The 13,779-nt window shown below is 44.3% G+C and overlaps 1 protein-coding gene across 1 annotated transcript in view; it reads left to right on the top strand.

Moving 5' to 3' along the window:
- Nucleotides 1-13,779, top strand: part of C1QTNF3 (C1q and TNF related 3) — a 108,213-nt gene that overhangs the window by 68,862 nt on the left and 25,572 nt on the right. Inside the window, exon 4 of the mRNA XM_068271850.1 lies at nt 11,440-11,569. Within this exon, the coding sequence (XP_068127951.1) occupies nt 11,440-11,569 (130 nt within the window). The remainder of the gene's footprint in view (nt 1-11,439; nt 11,570-13,779) is intronic.

Genomic DNA, 13,779 nt, shown 5'->3' with positions numbered 1-13,779 from the left:
TTATGAGGGGCGCATAGCCACTTTATAAAGGCACGATACTGTTTATGTACAGCCGGGGCCTCTATAGGTCAGACATGCAAAAATCATTACAGACTAAATTTAAAATATTTTCGGCTAAATTAACACATTAATAGCACCTGACATATCATTGTTATGCTTACAAGTAGGGTTTCTCATAATCAAAATTATGAGCAGCACTTACTGGCCGCAGAGGAGGGGAAAGGGGGGGGGGGGCGTGGGGGGGTTTGGTTAACCCATCACGGCCCCAATAGCCGATGAGCTTCAATTGCGTTCCACTGCACATTCCAAGTCACTCCCATACTTCCTCCATCAACCTGGAAGCATGGGAGTGCAGTAGAATGTGAGTTGAGTGCATCGTCTATAGGTGGCAGAATGGGTAAGTTAAACCCCCCCCCACGGCCAGCAAGTGCTACTCATAGTTTTGATTACAAGCAACTCTGTAGAGCGCTGTGTAATATGTCTTTCCTGGCGAATTTCCGCTGTTCACGTTCTCCCTGAACTGCGAACATATGTCGCTCCCTATACATCATCATGGAGCAAAACTTTGACCCCTTACCTTGCAGTCAGCAGACACATTCCAGCCAATCAGCTAGCACCCTCTCCAGGACCCTCCACCCCCCTATCAAAAAGCATTTGCAGTGGCCATATTGGAGTCATTCTCTGCTGCCATCTGTCTGTTAGTGAGAGCAGGGACAGACTTGCTGCAGATAGGTAGGGAAAGCATTAGCTAGGCCTGTGTTCTTGTTCCTCACTTGCTGTGAAAGCACTCCAGACAGCCCTTTTGAGGGCTAGTACATCGGTCTCCTGTGTTTTTGTTTTTTTTGTGTGTGTGACACTCCACAGCCCACTGACACCCAGAGCTGTGTGCACACTGCTGCTGTTACCTCATTAAGTTGCAGGCACAGAACCACTCCAGTGCATTATTATTTTACTCTATTCTGATAGTACTATTGCATTCCTCATTGTGTGACACCCCACAGCCCACTGACACCCAGAGCTGTACATAATATGATTTCTGCCCTTTTGGGGTTGAAACCCGACTTTGCGTCAACTCCATAATTTTTTGTGGGACATTTGGCATGGATCCCCCTCTGGCATGCCCCCCTCCAGGTGTTAGACCCCTTGAAACAACCATTCCATCACTTTTGTGGCCAGGAACAGTCTTTGTAGGTTTTATAATTCGCCTGCCCATTGAAGTCTATGGCGGTTCTTCGGGTTCGCATGTTCACGAACATTTGTGGAAGTTCGCATTTGCTGTTCACGAACTGAAAATTCTATGTTCGCGACATCTCTATACTTGAATTCTATCAAACACAGTGTGGTAAGAATAGCTCTGTGGTGCTCCCTCCTGCAGATGTAATGTCAACCATCTGCCTGGTTTGCCTATGCCTAAAAATGGGCCTGTTCATAACAAACTCTCGGAACCATCAGCATTTCTCTCTGTTTTGCTGAACGGTTTCAGGGTTTTAATTACCGGCTGATTTGTAAAAGTAATGATCAGCAGAAATAAATGTCACTCTTTAAGGGATTGACATTTCCAGGCGTCACCACTTTGCTATTTGAATAGTGCTAGTTTTCTCATGACAGCTTTATCTATTATCTCAGCCTAATTGTCACATTATAGATCATCAAATAGTGTTAGTCATTTTGGAGTTTAGAGCTTCTATTTCAGGGGAGCAGAATGGAGAATAGAGCATATTTTTCATGCAAGCTGTAAAATATGGCTCAGATCATCACATTAAAGTGAACCTCCGGACTAAAAATCTACTCAGCAGAACTGAAAAGGCTTGGTGCTTCTTTAACGGTTTCACAGCATCAGAACTTTGTTTTTCTTACCAAAGCAACATTTTTAGCTGCATCTTTAGCTAAGCTCCACCCATCAAAGAGACCTGCCCGGGCGGTTTTTCCCTGATGCTGTGCAAAGCATGATGGGATTTCCTATGTTGTTATTCACATTGCTATTCAACTGGGAGGGGTGATCAGCACACAGGACAGTTGGAACTGTGTCTCACGCTCCCTGTCACCTTCTTTCAACAAAAAAGATGGCTGCCCTCATGAAATCACAAACATTTGCCTGTTCTTATAAAACAGGGTGGGAAAGAGATTATATTACCTATCTATTTTAATTAACATAACTAATGTAACTTAATAACAGTATGTTTGTTTAGGCTGGAGTTCCTCTTTAAATATTGGTAATCTGTGGATTCAATAGAAGTCACTTTAGCAAAGAGGGAAAAAATAAACCAATACTTTGCAACATGAGAAGATAAAAAATAGAAAAGAAATCAAGAAATAATTGATATTCGCCATGTAATTTGTTCATGTAGTTTGATCCACAGTCAGCCAGCACATCATCATCTTTACTATTGGCAGACATGAAAAAAACTGACAGCATCAACTGTCATATTCTACAGCCCCAACCCCCAACAATGCCATAGACTAAAAGGTTGTTTTTTATAGATATACAGATGCACAGAGAGAGATACTGCTTGGTCGGCAGTTGGAAACAGCTGTTATTTCCCACAATGCAACGAGGTCCACAAGCATTAAAGAGAAACTCCGACCAAGAATTGAACTTTATCCCAATCAGTAGCTGATACCCCCTTTTACATGAGAAATCTATTCCTTTTCACATACAGACCACCAGGGGGCGCTGTATGACTGATATTGTGGTGAAACCCCTCCCACAAGAAGCTCTGAGTACCGAGGTACTTCTGGCAGTTTCCTGTCTGTGAACCTTGCTGCATTGTGGGAAATAGCTGTTTACAGCTGTTTCCAACTGCCAAAAAAGCAAGCAGCAGCTACATCACCTGCCAACAGTAAAAATGTCACCATGTGATAAATGTCATAATGTGAATTAGGGATTTAAAAGATTTTACAATGGGCAAACACTGACTAAATCATTTATACATAATTATTGTAAACATTAAGCACTTTTTTTATTACATAATTTTCACTGGAGTTCCTCTTTAAGCTGTCATGGCCTAGGTCCTGACATCTCACTGTGGCAGGGATTTCACCACAATATCATCCATATAGACACCTCTGATGTTCTATTTGAGAAAAGGTAAATATTTCTCATGGGAAAGGGGGTATCAGCTACTGATTGGGATGAAGTTCATTCCTTGGTTACAGTTCCTCTTTAAATATTATCTGTGTTGAGTTCCCAGGCATGTATGAGAAACCTATGCCAACAAGCAGACAGTGTAGTCTGTAACAGACTTGGAGCCGTGTGCTATTAACTTTTCCTCCTGCGTTTCCTCCTGGAGAAAATGTTCCTTCCTCAGTTTAGAATAACTTTTCAGCACTTTGCAATGGAAAAAGTGCCAAAGTCCAGGTGAAAAAGTACTGTCAAAATTCTTTTGCCTATTCTTTTGCTTGTGGTTAAAAATGCAGTTTGAATAGATCACCTGGGAGAAAACTCAGGAGAAAAAGTCATGTATGGGCAGGGGTGTAACAGTAGACCCTGCAAATGCAGCTGCGTGGGCCAGAAGCCACAGGGGGCCTGTCCTGAAAGACTGACAACTATTGCTAGGTACACACCATACAATTGTCTGGCAGATTTACCTGCCAGATCGATTATTTCCAAAATGTCCAATCTGAATTTCAATCGATTTTTCGAATTTCTGATAATTTTTTTAATCATTCAACCCTATTTAAAACGATTGAAAAAACTGATTTAAAAGCGCCTGAAAAATTGATCGCAATTCAGATGAGACATATTGGAAATAATCGATCTTGCAGGTAGCTCTGCCAGAAAATTGTATGGTGTGTACCTAGCATAAGGGCAAGGAGAGAAAAGGCTTTCTGCTCTCTGCATAAATGTTCTAATAATCGCATCTGCTCAGCCACTAATAAGGAATCATACAAAGTTTTGCTGAAAAAGATTTGTAGACAATCCCTATTCAGTGTTCAGCAGGGTCTTGTGTACAGTGCTGTTCTACCCCCAGCCTCTCTACCCCTCCCCAAGTGCTGTGTACTGTAGTATGAGGAGTCTGGGCACAGAGAGAAAAAGCTTTCTATTCTCTGCAGGTTTGAGGTTTGGTGGAAGGGGGCAGTGATTTCTAGTTACGCCCCTGTGTATGGGCCTTTATATCAGAATCGAGTTTCCTTGTCATCAAGAAAAAAATCATTGAGATGAGTTTTCTGAGTCTTATTGATGTTTGATCTTCATGGATCTTCTGCCTGGTAGCGCTAATGTATCTGAACAATGCACCGTCCTCCCTTCTCCTCTCTGCTAGTCATATATTATGCGTGACATTTGTGGTGGCATTTGCAAATATCATCCTGTGTGTCGGCTTCTGTCATAGCTGTAATAAGCATACAGCGTGTGATAGGCACCATTCAGAGCCAGTACCCCACACACAGCTCACCATAAGCCCCATTCATAACAAGAGGACGACAGGGGTGCATGGCCGGGTCAGTGGTGAGGAAAGGGTTAATGTGGCGGACAGGAAGTAGGCTTGGCATTTAGTGACAACTAGGAATGAGGTGAAGGTCGAATTTATGGAATTTTCAATATTTTATTCACTAACTGGATGCTAGTAGCCCGCTTCCCTCAGCCCCAATCACTGACAGTCACCATATGATAAAGGGAGAACATAATATAAGCAATGGAAGGTAGAGCCGCCGCAACCACCAATGCATAGCCAAAGGGGAGCCGGGATCCAAACGTCTCCAAGCAAAGTTTCCAAAAGGATATCCCGCTACACCAATAGGCAAGGTAAAAAATCCAAGGCTTTATTTAGAACATCACAGTAAAAAGCTATAATTAACCTCTTGATGACCACAGTAGTAAGCCCCCCCCTAAAGACCAGGCCAAGTTTTACTAAAATGGCCACTGCAGCTTTAAGGCCAAGCTGTAGGGCCGCACAACAGCACACAAGTGATTCCCCCCCCCCCTTTTCCCCCACCAACAGAGCTCTCGGTGGGGTCCAATCGCCCCCCAGATGTTTTTTTTTTTTTTTTTAAATAAATATTTGTTTATTTTTTAAATATTTTCAACTATTTTTTAGTTAATTTTGTATTTCCTCCTCCCTCCCTCAGTCAGCCAATCATGGCGATCAGTTCTCATAGGCTTCAGCCCATCACTGCCGTCGCTCCTGTGTCCCACAGGGGGACAGCCGTGTCACACGGCTCTCCCCTGTGCAGCGATGCTGCAGATCGCAGCGCTGTACTATGTAAATAGACGGAGGTTACCCTGTCTAACAGTCTCTCGAGGTGGGGCGGAGCTCAAGCAGGAGATGCGCGCGCAGCCTGCGATCTCCTGCAGTAGCCAGCCCTAGGACTTGATGCCTGGGGCTGCCGCCGTGGTCACGCCCATTGGCGTGACGCGGTCGTTAGGTGGTTAAGGAGCCATGCAGAGCTCCGATACGCTGTGCTTTTTTCTGTGTGTCATTTGATGTTCTAAATAAAGTCTTGGATTTTTTACTTTGCCAATTGGTGTAGCTTTGCTTGGAGAATAACATAACATTATTATTATATAGCATTTATATAGGTCTGACATCTTCTACAGTACGTTAACCCCCTTGGCGTTATGATTCTTTTTGGATTTTAGGGTCTAAAAGCGGTGCAATTTTTTTGCACCCTTTCAGACCCTAAAACCTGGAAAAATTATGCTGCCAGGGCGATCTGCACAGCCCAGCAATCACTCACCTCCCTGGCTCCAGCGCTGTAGTTATGCCTCCATCCTCCGGGTGGCGATGCAACTCTAAAGTGAACTTGCCGGCTGTCGCCATGACGAAAGTCGGCGATCTCACCAGCAGGAGGCAGAGCCCCGGAGGAGAGGAAAAAGAATGGCATCCCCCGGGAGGTATGTAGAAACGCCCGCTGCACACTATACTCTGCACACAGCCTCCGGTGGCTACCCCGAGCAGAGGTCGGGATTACCGTTTTTAGCTGCGGTTTTCTGCTCCAACCCTAGCTCGAGATTACCGCCAAGGGGGTTAAAGAGTATGAAGTCATGTCACTATGTCACAATTTAATCCCCGCCATAGCCATATGTCCATCATACTCTTGGGCCAGTTTTTGGAGGAACCCAATTAACATATTTGTATGTTGTTGGGATATGGGAGGAAACCAGATTGCCCAGAGGAAACCCAGACTGACACAGGGAAAATATATAAACTCTTGTGTACTGGCTGGGATTCAAACTAGGGACCCAGCGCTGCAGGGCAAGAGTGCTAACTACACTACACCTCTGTGCTGCCCTAGTGCCATAAACATAAATCAGTGGTGTGAAATGTTTATGTAATTAAAAACAAAATTTCCATTCCTTTTTACAGTTCTCTTGTGACTAGCAGCCCTCTCCCTCCTCTATACAGTGACCTCTCCTCCTCACCTACACAGCTCCCTGGAGTCTAGTGGCTTCCCTCCATCTCCTATACAGTTCACTGGTGTCTAGTGGTCCTCCCTCCCCTATACCGTTCCCTGGTATCTAGTCTTCCTTCCTCCGTCCCCATACAGTTTCCTGGTATCTAGTGGCCGCTCTCCCTCCCCTACACAGTTCCCTGATGTTTAGTGCCCTCCCCATACAGTTCCCTGGTGTCTAGTGGTCCCCATCTCTCCTTTATTCAGGTTCCTGGTGTCTAGTAGTCCTCCCCCCTTCCTCTATACAGTTCCCTAGTGTTTAGTGGCCCCTTCCCCTTCACCATGTCGCATCATAGTTTTAGTGCTTAACCATATTATTATTATTATTATTATTATTATTATTAATATAGCACCGACATATTACGCAGCGCTGTACAGTGTATATATATATATATCTTGTCACTAACTGTCCCTCAAAGGAGCTCACAATCTAATCCCTACGCCATATGTCTATATTATGAAGTGTAAGTACTGTAGTCTAGGGCCAATTTTTTTTTTTTTTTAGAGTGAGCCAATTAACTTATCTGTATGTTTTTGGAATGTGGGAGGAAACCGGAGAGCCCGGAGGAAACCCACGCAGACACGGAGAGAACATACAAACTCTTTGCAGATAGTGCCCTGGCTGGGATTCGAACCAGGGACCCAGCGCTGCAAGGCGAGAGAGCTAACCACTACGCCACCGTGCTGCCCATATAAGCCTAGGGCTCGGGTGCTCGAGGGCCAAATATATTACAAAGTAGGGAGAATCACTTGCGGGACACATTTGATGGCACTGAAGGCCAGATTTGACCCACGGGCCAGAGTTTGACCTGTATGCCCTTAACCATCCCCGGTGAAAGGTCTGCTTCTTAGTAATCTGAAAGTTTTAAACTTAAGAGAAACTCCGACCAAGAATTGAACTTTATCCCAATTAGTAGCTGATACCCCCTTTTACATGATAAATCTATTCTTTTTCACAAACAGACCATCAGGGGGCGCTGTATGACTTATATTGTAGTGAAACCCCTCCCACAAGAAACTCTTGAGTATGTACTCCTGGCAGTTTCCTGTCTGGGAACCTTGTTGCATTGTTGGAAACAGCTGTTTACAACTGCCAAAAAAGCATGCAGCAGCTACATCACCTGCCAACAGTAAAAATGTCACCATGTAATAAATGTCAGGATGTAAATCAGTGATTTAAAAGATTTTACAATGGGCAAACACTAACTAAATCATTTATACATAATTATTGTACAATTAAGCACTTTTTTATTACATTATTTTCACTGGAGTTCCTCTTTAAGTTGTCAAGCCTGTCATACTTTCGTACCTTCCACACAAATTACTAATCCGTTGCTTCTGAGAATAATGTTTTACTCTGTAAATAAAAGCTTGTTCTGTGAATACAAAATTAATGAGGTCCCTTGGTGTGCCAGCTTCATTACTCCAAATGCGTCCTGATTGATTCTGATTCATCTTGTCAAAATGAAATGAGTTTTAAAATGAGATTCATTTCCTGTACTCAAAATACTTTCACGGGTCTCAGCCGCCCCCACATAAACTTTAAAGCGTGTCTCAGCTTTCCCACACCAACAACAATTATCTGTGTATGGTCCATTTTTACAAAAGTTACTCTGGTGTTTTTCTCCGATCGCAGCTCTGCAGCTCTTTATGTTTTACTGTAAAAACTGACTTACTTTTGCTCTCAGCTGCTACGAGATAGGAGTGATGGTTACTCCAGAATTTGCAGCTAACATAATCTCATTCCTGATGCCTTATGCCGATCCCTAGCATTCACCCCAAAGTAGGCCTACTCCTAAACTTCACCCCAGTGTGTACAGGAAACCATAGCTGCCTCTACTTGCTCCAGCTTCAGTCTTCACGAGACCCTCGAGTTTCGTAACTCTCTAAAGCTTCAGGCTCACTGTCCTGTGACCACCCGGAACTCTTACGCTAAGTTACAAAGCTGCAGGGAAGTCACAAGGACTGGAGCTGGAGCACACACACTTTTGGTCCAAAAATTTGGACTAAAAAGTTTGGCTTATGTGCAGTATGTGACATGTTAAAGGACCACTATCGTGAAAATTAAACAATTTTAAATACATGTAAACACATACAGATAAGAAGTACATTTGCAGCTGCAAAGCTACAAACGGGCAGCACGGTGGCATAGTGGTAAGCGCTCTCGCCTTGCAAGCGCTAGGTCCCTGGTTAAAATCCCAGCCAGGTCAACATCTGCAAGGAGTTTGTATGTTCTCCCCGTGTCTGCGTGGGTTTCCTCCGGGCACTCTGGTTTCCTCCCACATCCCAAAAACATACGTATAGGCTAATTGGTTCCCCCCTAAAAATTGGCACTAGTCTGAAACACATACACTACACAATACATACTGTACATAGACATAGGACTATGGTAGGGAATTAGATTGTGAGCTCCTCTGAGGGACAGTTAGTGACAAGACAAAATACTCTGTACAGTGCTGCGGAAGATGTTGGCGCTATATAAAATACTAAATAATAATAATAATTTCTTCCAGAGTAAAACTATATTGCTGTCACTTTCAGTAGGTAGTAGAAATCTGACAGACCTGACAGGTTTTGGGTGAGCCCATCTCCTCATGGGGAATTCTCAGGGTTTTCTTTATTTTTAAAAGCACTTAGTGAATGGCAGTTGCTCCGTCAAACTGCTAAAACAGTGTGCAGCAAGCAGGGAGGCTGGCCAGCATCTTTATATAAATCCTTTTCAAGGGGTGTCTTTCTAAAAAGTAAAGGCCATGCTGAGAATCCCCCATGCAGAGATGGACTAGACCAAAACCTATTGGTTCTGTCAGATTTCTACTACCTACTGTAAGTGACAGCAAGATGGGAGAAAGGTAATTTATGGCTATTTTTAATGTGGAAGAAACTTACTTCTTATTTGTACGTGTTTACTTGAATTTTAAATTTTACATTTTTAGTAGTCCTTTAACCTCCCTGGCGGTTAATTTTTTTTGCCAAATAGGCAAAAATCCTTTTTTTTGTTTATTTTTTTTTTTTGCTTCATGTAAAGCTACCAGAGTGGTAGCTACATGAAACACCACTAGAGGGCGCATGTGTCTCTCTAGTGCGATCGTCGCCGGCATCAATAGCAAACAGGGGAACGCGTATATAACGCGCTCCCCTGTTTGGCTTCTCCTGTCACCATGGCGACGATCGGAATGACGTCATGACGCCTCCGATCCAGCCCATAGCGCTGCCCGGAACTCATTGGTCCGGGCAGCGCAGGGCTCTGGCGGGTGGGCCCTCTTCTGCCGCTGCGTGCGGGCGATCGCCGCAGAGCGGCGGCGATCAAGCTGTGCGTGCGGCTAGCAAAGTGCTAGCTGTGCGCACAGCACTTTAAATGGCGCAAATCGCCCCACCAGGGGCTGAGATATCTTCCTGCGCGGCATAGCCCGAGCTCAGGAAGGTTAAACAAGAATACTTTCACTGTATTTTAAAACTCTGACAGAAAACAGGATACTGTATAGACTTTAACATTAAGGATGTTATCTGTAAAGGAGATTATTACTGCTCTTATAATTTTGCCTAAAACATAAAGTTCAAAATATTCAATTGACAAGCACTTCCTGTGACTATGCGACAGTCAGCCACGTGATTGCTGTTGCCTGATTTTCTTTTTGTTTATTTGTTTTAAAACTAGAAATATTGAAATGTTAACCTCTCTGGAGGTATGATTATTTCCGGATTTTAGGGTCTAAAAGCGGTGTAAATGTTTTGCATGCTTTTAGACCCTCAAACTATGAAAAAAATAATACTGCTGGATAGATCTGTGGCAGCCCTGCACATTTCTTACCTCCCCTGGAACCAGGGCTGCAATTCTCCCTCTGTCCTCCGGGTGGCGCTGTAAACCTGCAGTGAGATTGTCGTGTGTCGTCATAACGACAAACGGCAAACTCACCAGAAGGATCCAGGGCTTCTGCTGACCGGAACGAGAATGGCTGTCAGCGTCTAAATACTGGGGGAGGAGAGTTAAAATGCCCACTGTGCTGAACGTACTCCTGTACCAATGTTTTGAAACCTGCAAAAAAAAAAAAAAAAAAAAACACCGCACAACTCACCCACTCCGTGATCCCTTCACTGTCTTTTCTGCCTTTTCAGCTTTCCAATTCCGCCGCCGTGTCCCTCCTAACTGCCGGCATCTTCACCACTATGGCGGTCATACAGAAGTAACTCAAAAGTACTTCCGGGTCAGCGCGATAGCAGTGGAGATGCCGGCTGATACAAGAGGAATGGGAGAGCTGACAAGGCAGAAAAGACACTGAAGAGATCCAGGAGTAGGTGAGTTGTGCAGCGGTGATTTTTTTTGCAGGTCTCAAAACGTTGGCGGTACAAGGGGGCATGATGGGGCAGAATAACTGCCATTTCCTTCCCGCCCATATTCAACGTTCTAGTCAGTCGAAGATTTCGGCTGACTAGAACGTGGACCCCTGGGGGCACTGAACTGCAAGAATGGTGCTGTAACATATGCCACAGCACCATTCAAACAACGACACCTATATTAATCACACTCCCTCTCGTTTGAGGGGTACTTGACCTCCCGGTGGCTACCCTGAGTCAAGCTTGGGATTACCGCTCCTGGCTTCTTTTTCCCACCCCAAGCCTGACTCGGAGCTACAGCCAGGGAGATTAATGTCAAGGGTGTAACTATGAATCATGCCCCCCCCCCAGCAAAACTTTGCTGCCCCCCCCCCCTTAATTTTTACACCCTTTCCCTTGCCTACCCCTGGTGACCCTCACAGCCTGGGGCCCATCTTACAAGGGTCATAAAACAAGTGTGGACGTTGTAATTTTCACACCTATAACAAGCGTAATCAAATCATTGTTTGAATCGATCCCATCAAATTGGTTAGCAGTTTTGATTGATCATCCACGGGATTGTATCTTTAATAGGCACCATTAGAGTTGGGCTATGAACTTCTTTCAGAACCAAAGACACAAATCCATTGTGATGGCTAGAAAAAGTCATTCCAGACCTTGACAATGACAATGGTCGGTTATCTTCCTGGTTGTTTATGATGGTGTCTGTTTTCCCAGGTTGCCTTCATGGCCTCCATGGCAACCCACTTCAGTAACATCAACAGTGGAATCATTTTCAGCAGCGTGGAGACGAATGTCGGGAATTTTTTTGATGTGATGACCGGGAGATTTACCGCTCCAGTAACAGGTGGGTAATGTTTACCGAAACATTTCCATAGTGATTGCTATAGCCATGCTGTATTTTATGTGAAGCACACCTTGCTCAAGGAAGAATAGGTTTCAGATAGAACAGGAGGCTATATACACGGGGTCCAGATGAACATGTGTAAAGGACAGGGCTGAATTTAGGCCAAGGCCACCTAGGCCATGGCCTAGGGCACCACAGGAGCAAGGGCACCAAAGCAAGCTTGCAAATTCTGCAATGTAGAGAGATCAAGCTAGCGTCTGACTGCAGTACTCTGCTGCTAGCCGCCTGTGCAGCAGCCACCTTGCTCTCTGTGCACGTTTGCACTGTGGCCGGCGGATATGGACTTGGGCAGCATTGGAGACGGAAAGGAAGAGGAAGATTCTGCACCAGTGCTGGGCCGAAATTACGCATGAGCGTAATTACGCATCCTAATTCAATGAAAATTTACGTGTAAGCGTTACGCGTAACTTACGGTCTTACGCGTAATTATTTACGCGTAAGACCGTAAGTGGTATCGTAATTACACTGTCTACCGTAATTGCTTGTTTTTTGATTTTTGTATCTGGATCTTGCAATTCAGAATATTTTGTGTCAGTATGAGTGTGAAGGTACCGGCATGGTCGCAGGGTGGCCACCCAGCTAATTTTTAATACTGATTGTTTGTGTGTCTGGTTTTGTCTTTTTGATATAATAAAGGAATATAATTTTATAAATCTTGACATTAATTGTGGGCTGTGTTAGCTTCACTCTCCACTCCCTCCCTATCCTGTCGTTTATACCGTAATTGCTAGGCATGCGTAATTTTACGAACACTTACGCGTAATTTACTAACGTAAAATCTCCCATTTTCTAAGAGTAGCCAATCAGTCAACATCCTAAGCAACCAATAGTATCTTCTCCCGCCCTTCAGTATAAGCGTACGTTTTGACCCATACGAATGATATGTACGCAATAACTGTCACATTGACGGCTATTGCGTACATATCGTTCGCATGCGTCAAAAAATACGCATTAATGGGTATTACGGCACTACGCGTAACATCGTAGTGTAAGCGCCTTCATTACGGTATCCTTACGCGTAATTGCGTAAGTTTACGCGTAATTACAGTGATGTACCGTAGATATTTTCCTACGCCGTAACCGTAATTGCGTAATGCGTAATAGCGTAAAATTACGCGTAATGATCCGTAAGCGTAGATTTTTCCATTACGAGCAGCACTGTTCTGCACTGGACACGAGTGGAGACATTAGTGACACTGATGGCTGCTGCGGTGTGAAGGTGAGCTGGCTACTTATACTGAAAGGGGGAGGGGGAAGGAGTGATTAAGAGAGCCATCTGGCTACCTATACTGGAGAGAAAGGAGGGAGGAGTCATCTCATTACCTATACTGAAGGGGGGCGGCTGGTGACGTGGCCTTGGGTGATAACAGTACAAATCCGGCCCTGGTAAAGGTCCTGTGCAGGAATTTCAACTATATGCTTCTTACGCTAAATCTACCCAGGATGCACTGTTTTCTTTATGGTATGAACAAAGAGATGTCTTCTGTTGTGACGGGTAATTGTTTTAAAAACCAAGCTAAAGCTGACCAAACACTTATAGATTACTGATTGCCATCCAGTGTAACAAAACGCTCTTATCTGATTCTAATTGATCCCTACGATACACCGTACTTCTAGTTTTAATCAATTCGGCAGGGAATCTATTGAAAATTAATCAAACCACAGCGTTACATTGTTCAATGCTGTACATCACTATGAGCCGTTGATCTGCTGCCGCTGCGTCTCTAAACCCCGATCAACCTAGATTCTCCATCCTTTCACATCCATACTTTCAATTGATTTTTAGTCAAAAGGTATCAATTCCCACCTGATTTGATCAGAGTGATTGAGTCTGCTGGGAATTTAATGGAAAAAGTGGATAGGCACCTTGCAAACCCATGCTTCTGATGGCATGTGCTGGTTTGCAAATGCCAATGGCCAGCTGACTTCAGGTCAGAGGTCATGCTGTGTATTATGGAAGCCACTGCAAATTCTATCCCTAACTGTAAACAGCAGATAACCCTCTACTGTTTATAGTACAGTGCTATCTAGTGGCTGGGGGAAGTAGCCGCAGGATAAGTAGACAGCTTACCAATTATTGGGCCTGTTACCGCAGGGGGAGCACTGCCAGGTTACCACATGTGTTGCTATGGTAATGCGTATGTAACCAT

The sequence above is a fragment of the Hyperolius riggenbachi genome, chromosome 1 (assembly GCF_040937935.1).
Source record: "Hyperolius riggenbachi isolate aHypRig1 chromosome 1, aHypRig1.pri, whole genome shotgun sequence".
Taxonomy (NCBI): domain Eukaryota; kingdom Metazoa; phylum Chordata; class Amphibia; order Anura; family Hyperoliidae; genus Hyperolius; species Hyperolius riggenbachi.
This window is presented reverse-complemented; position numbering and strand designations above follow the sequence as displayed.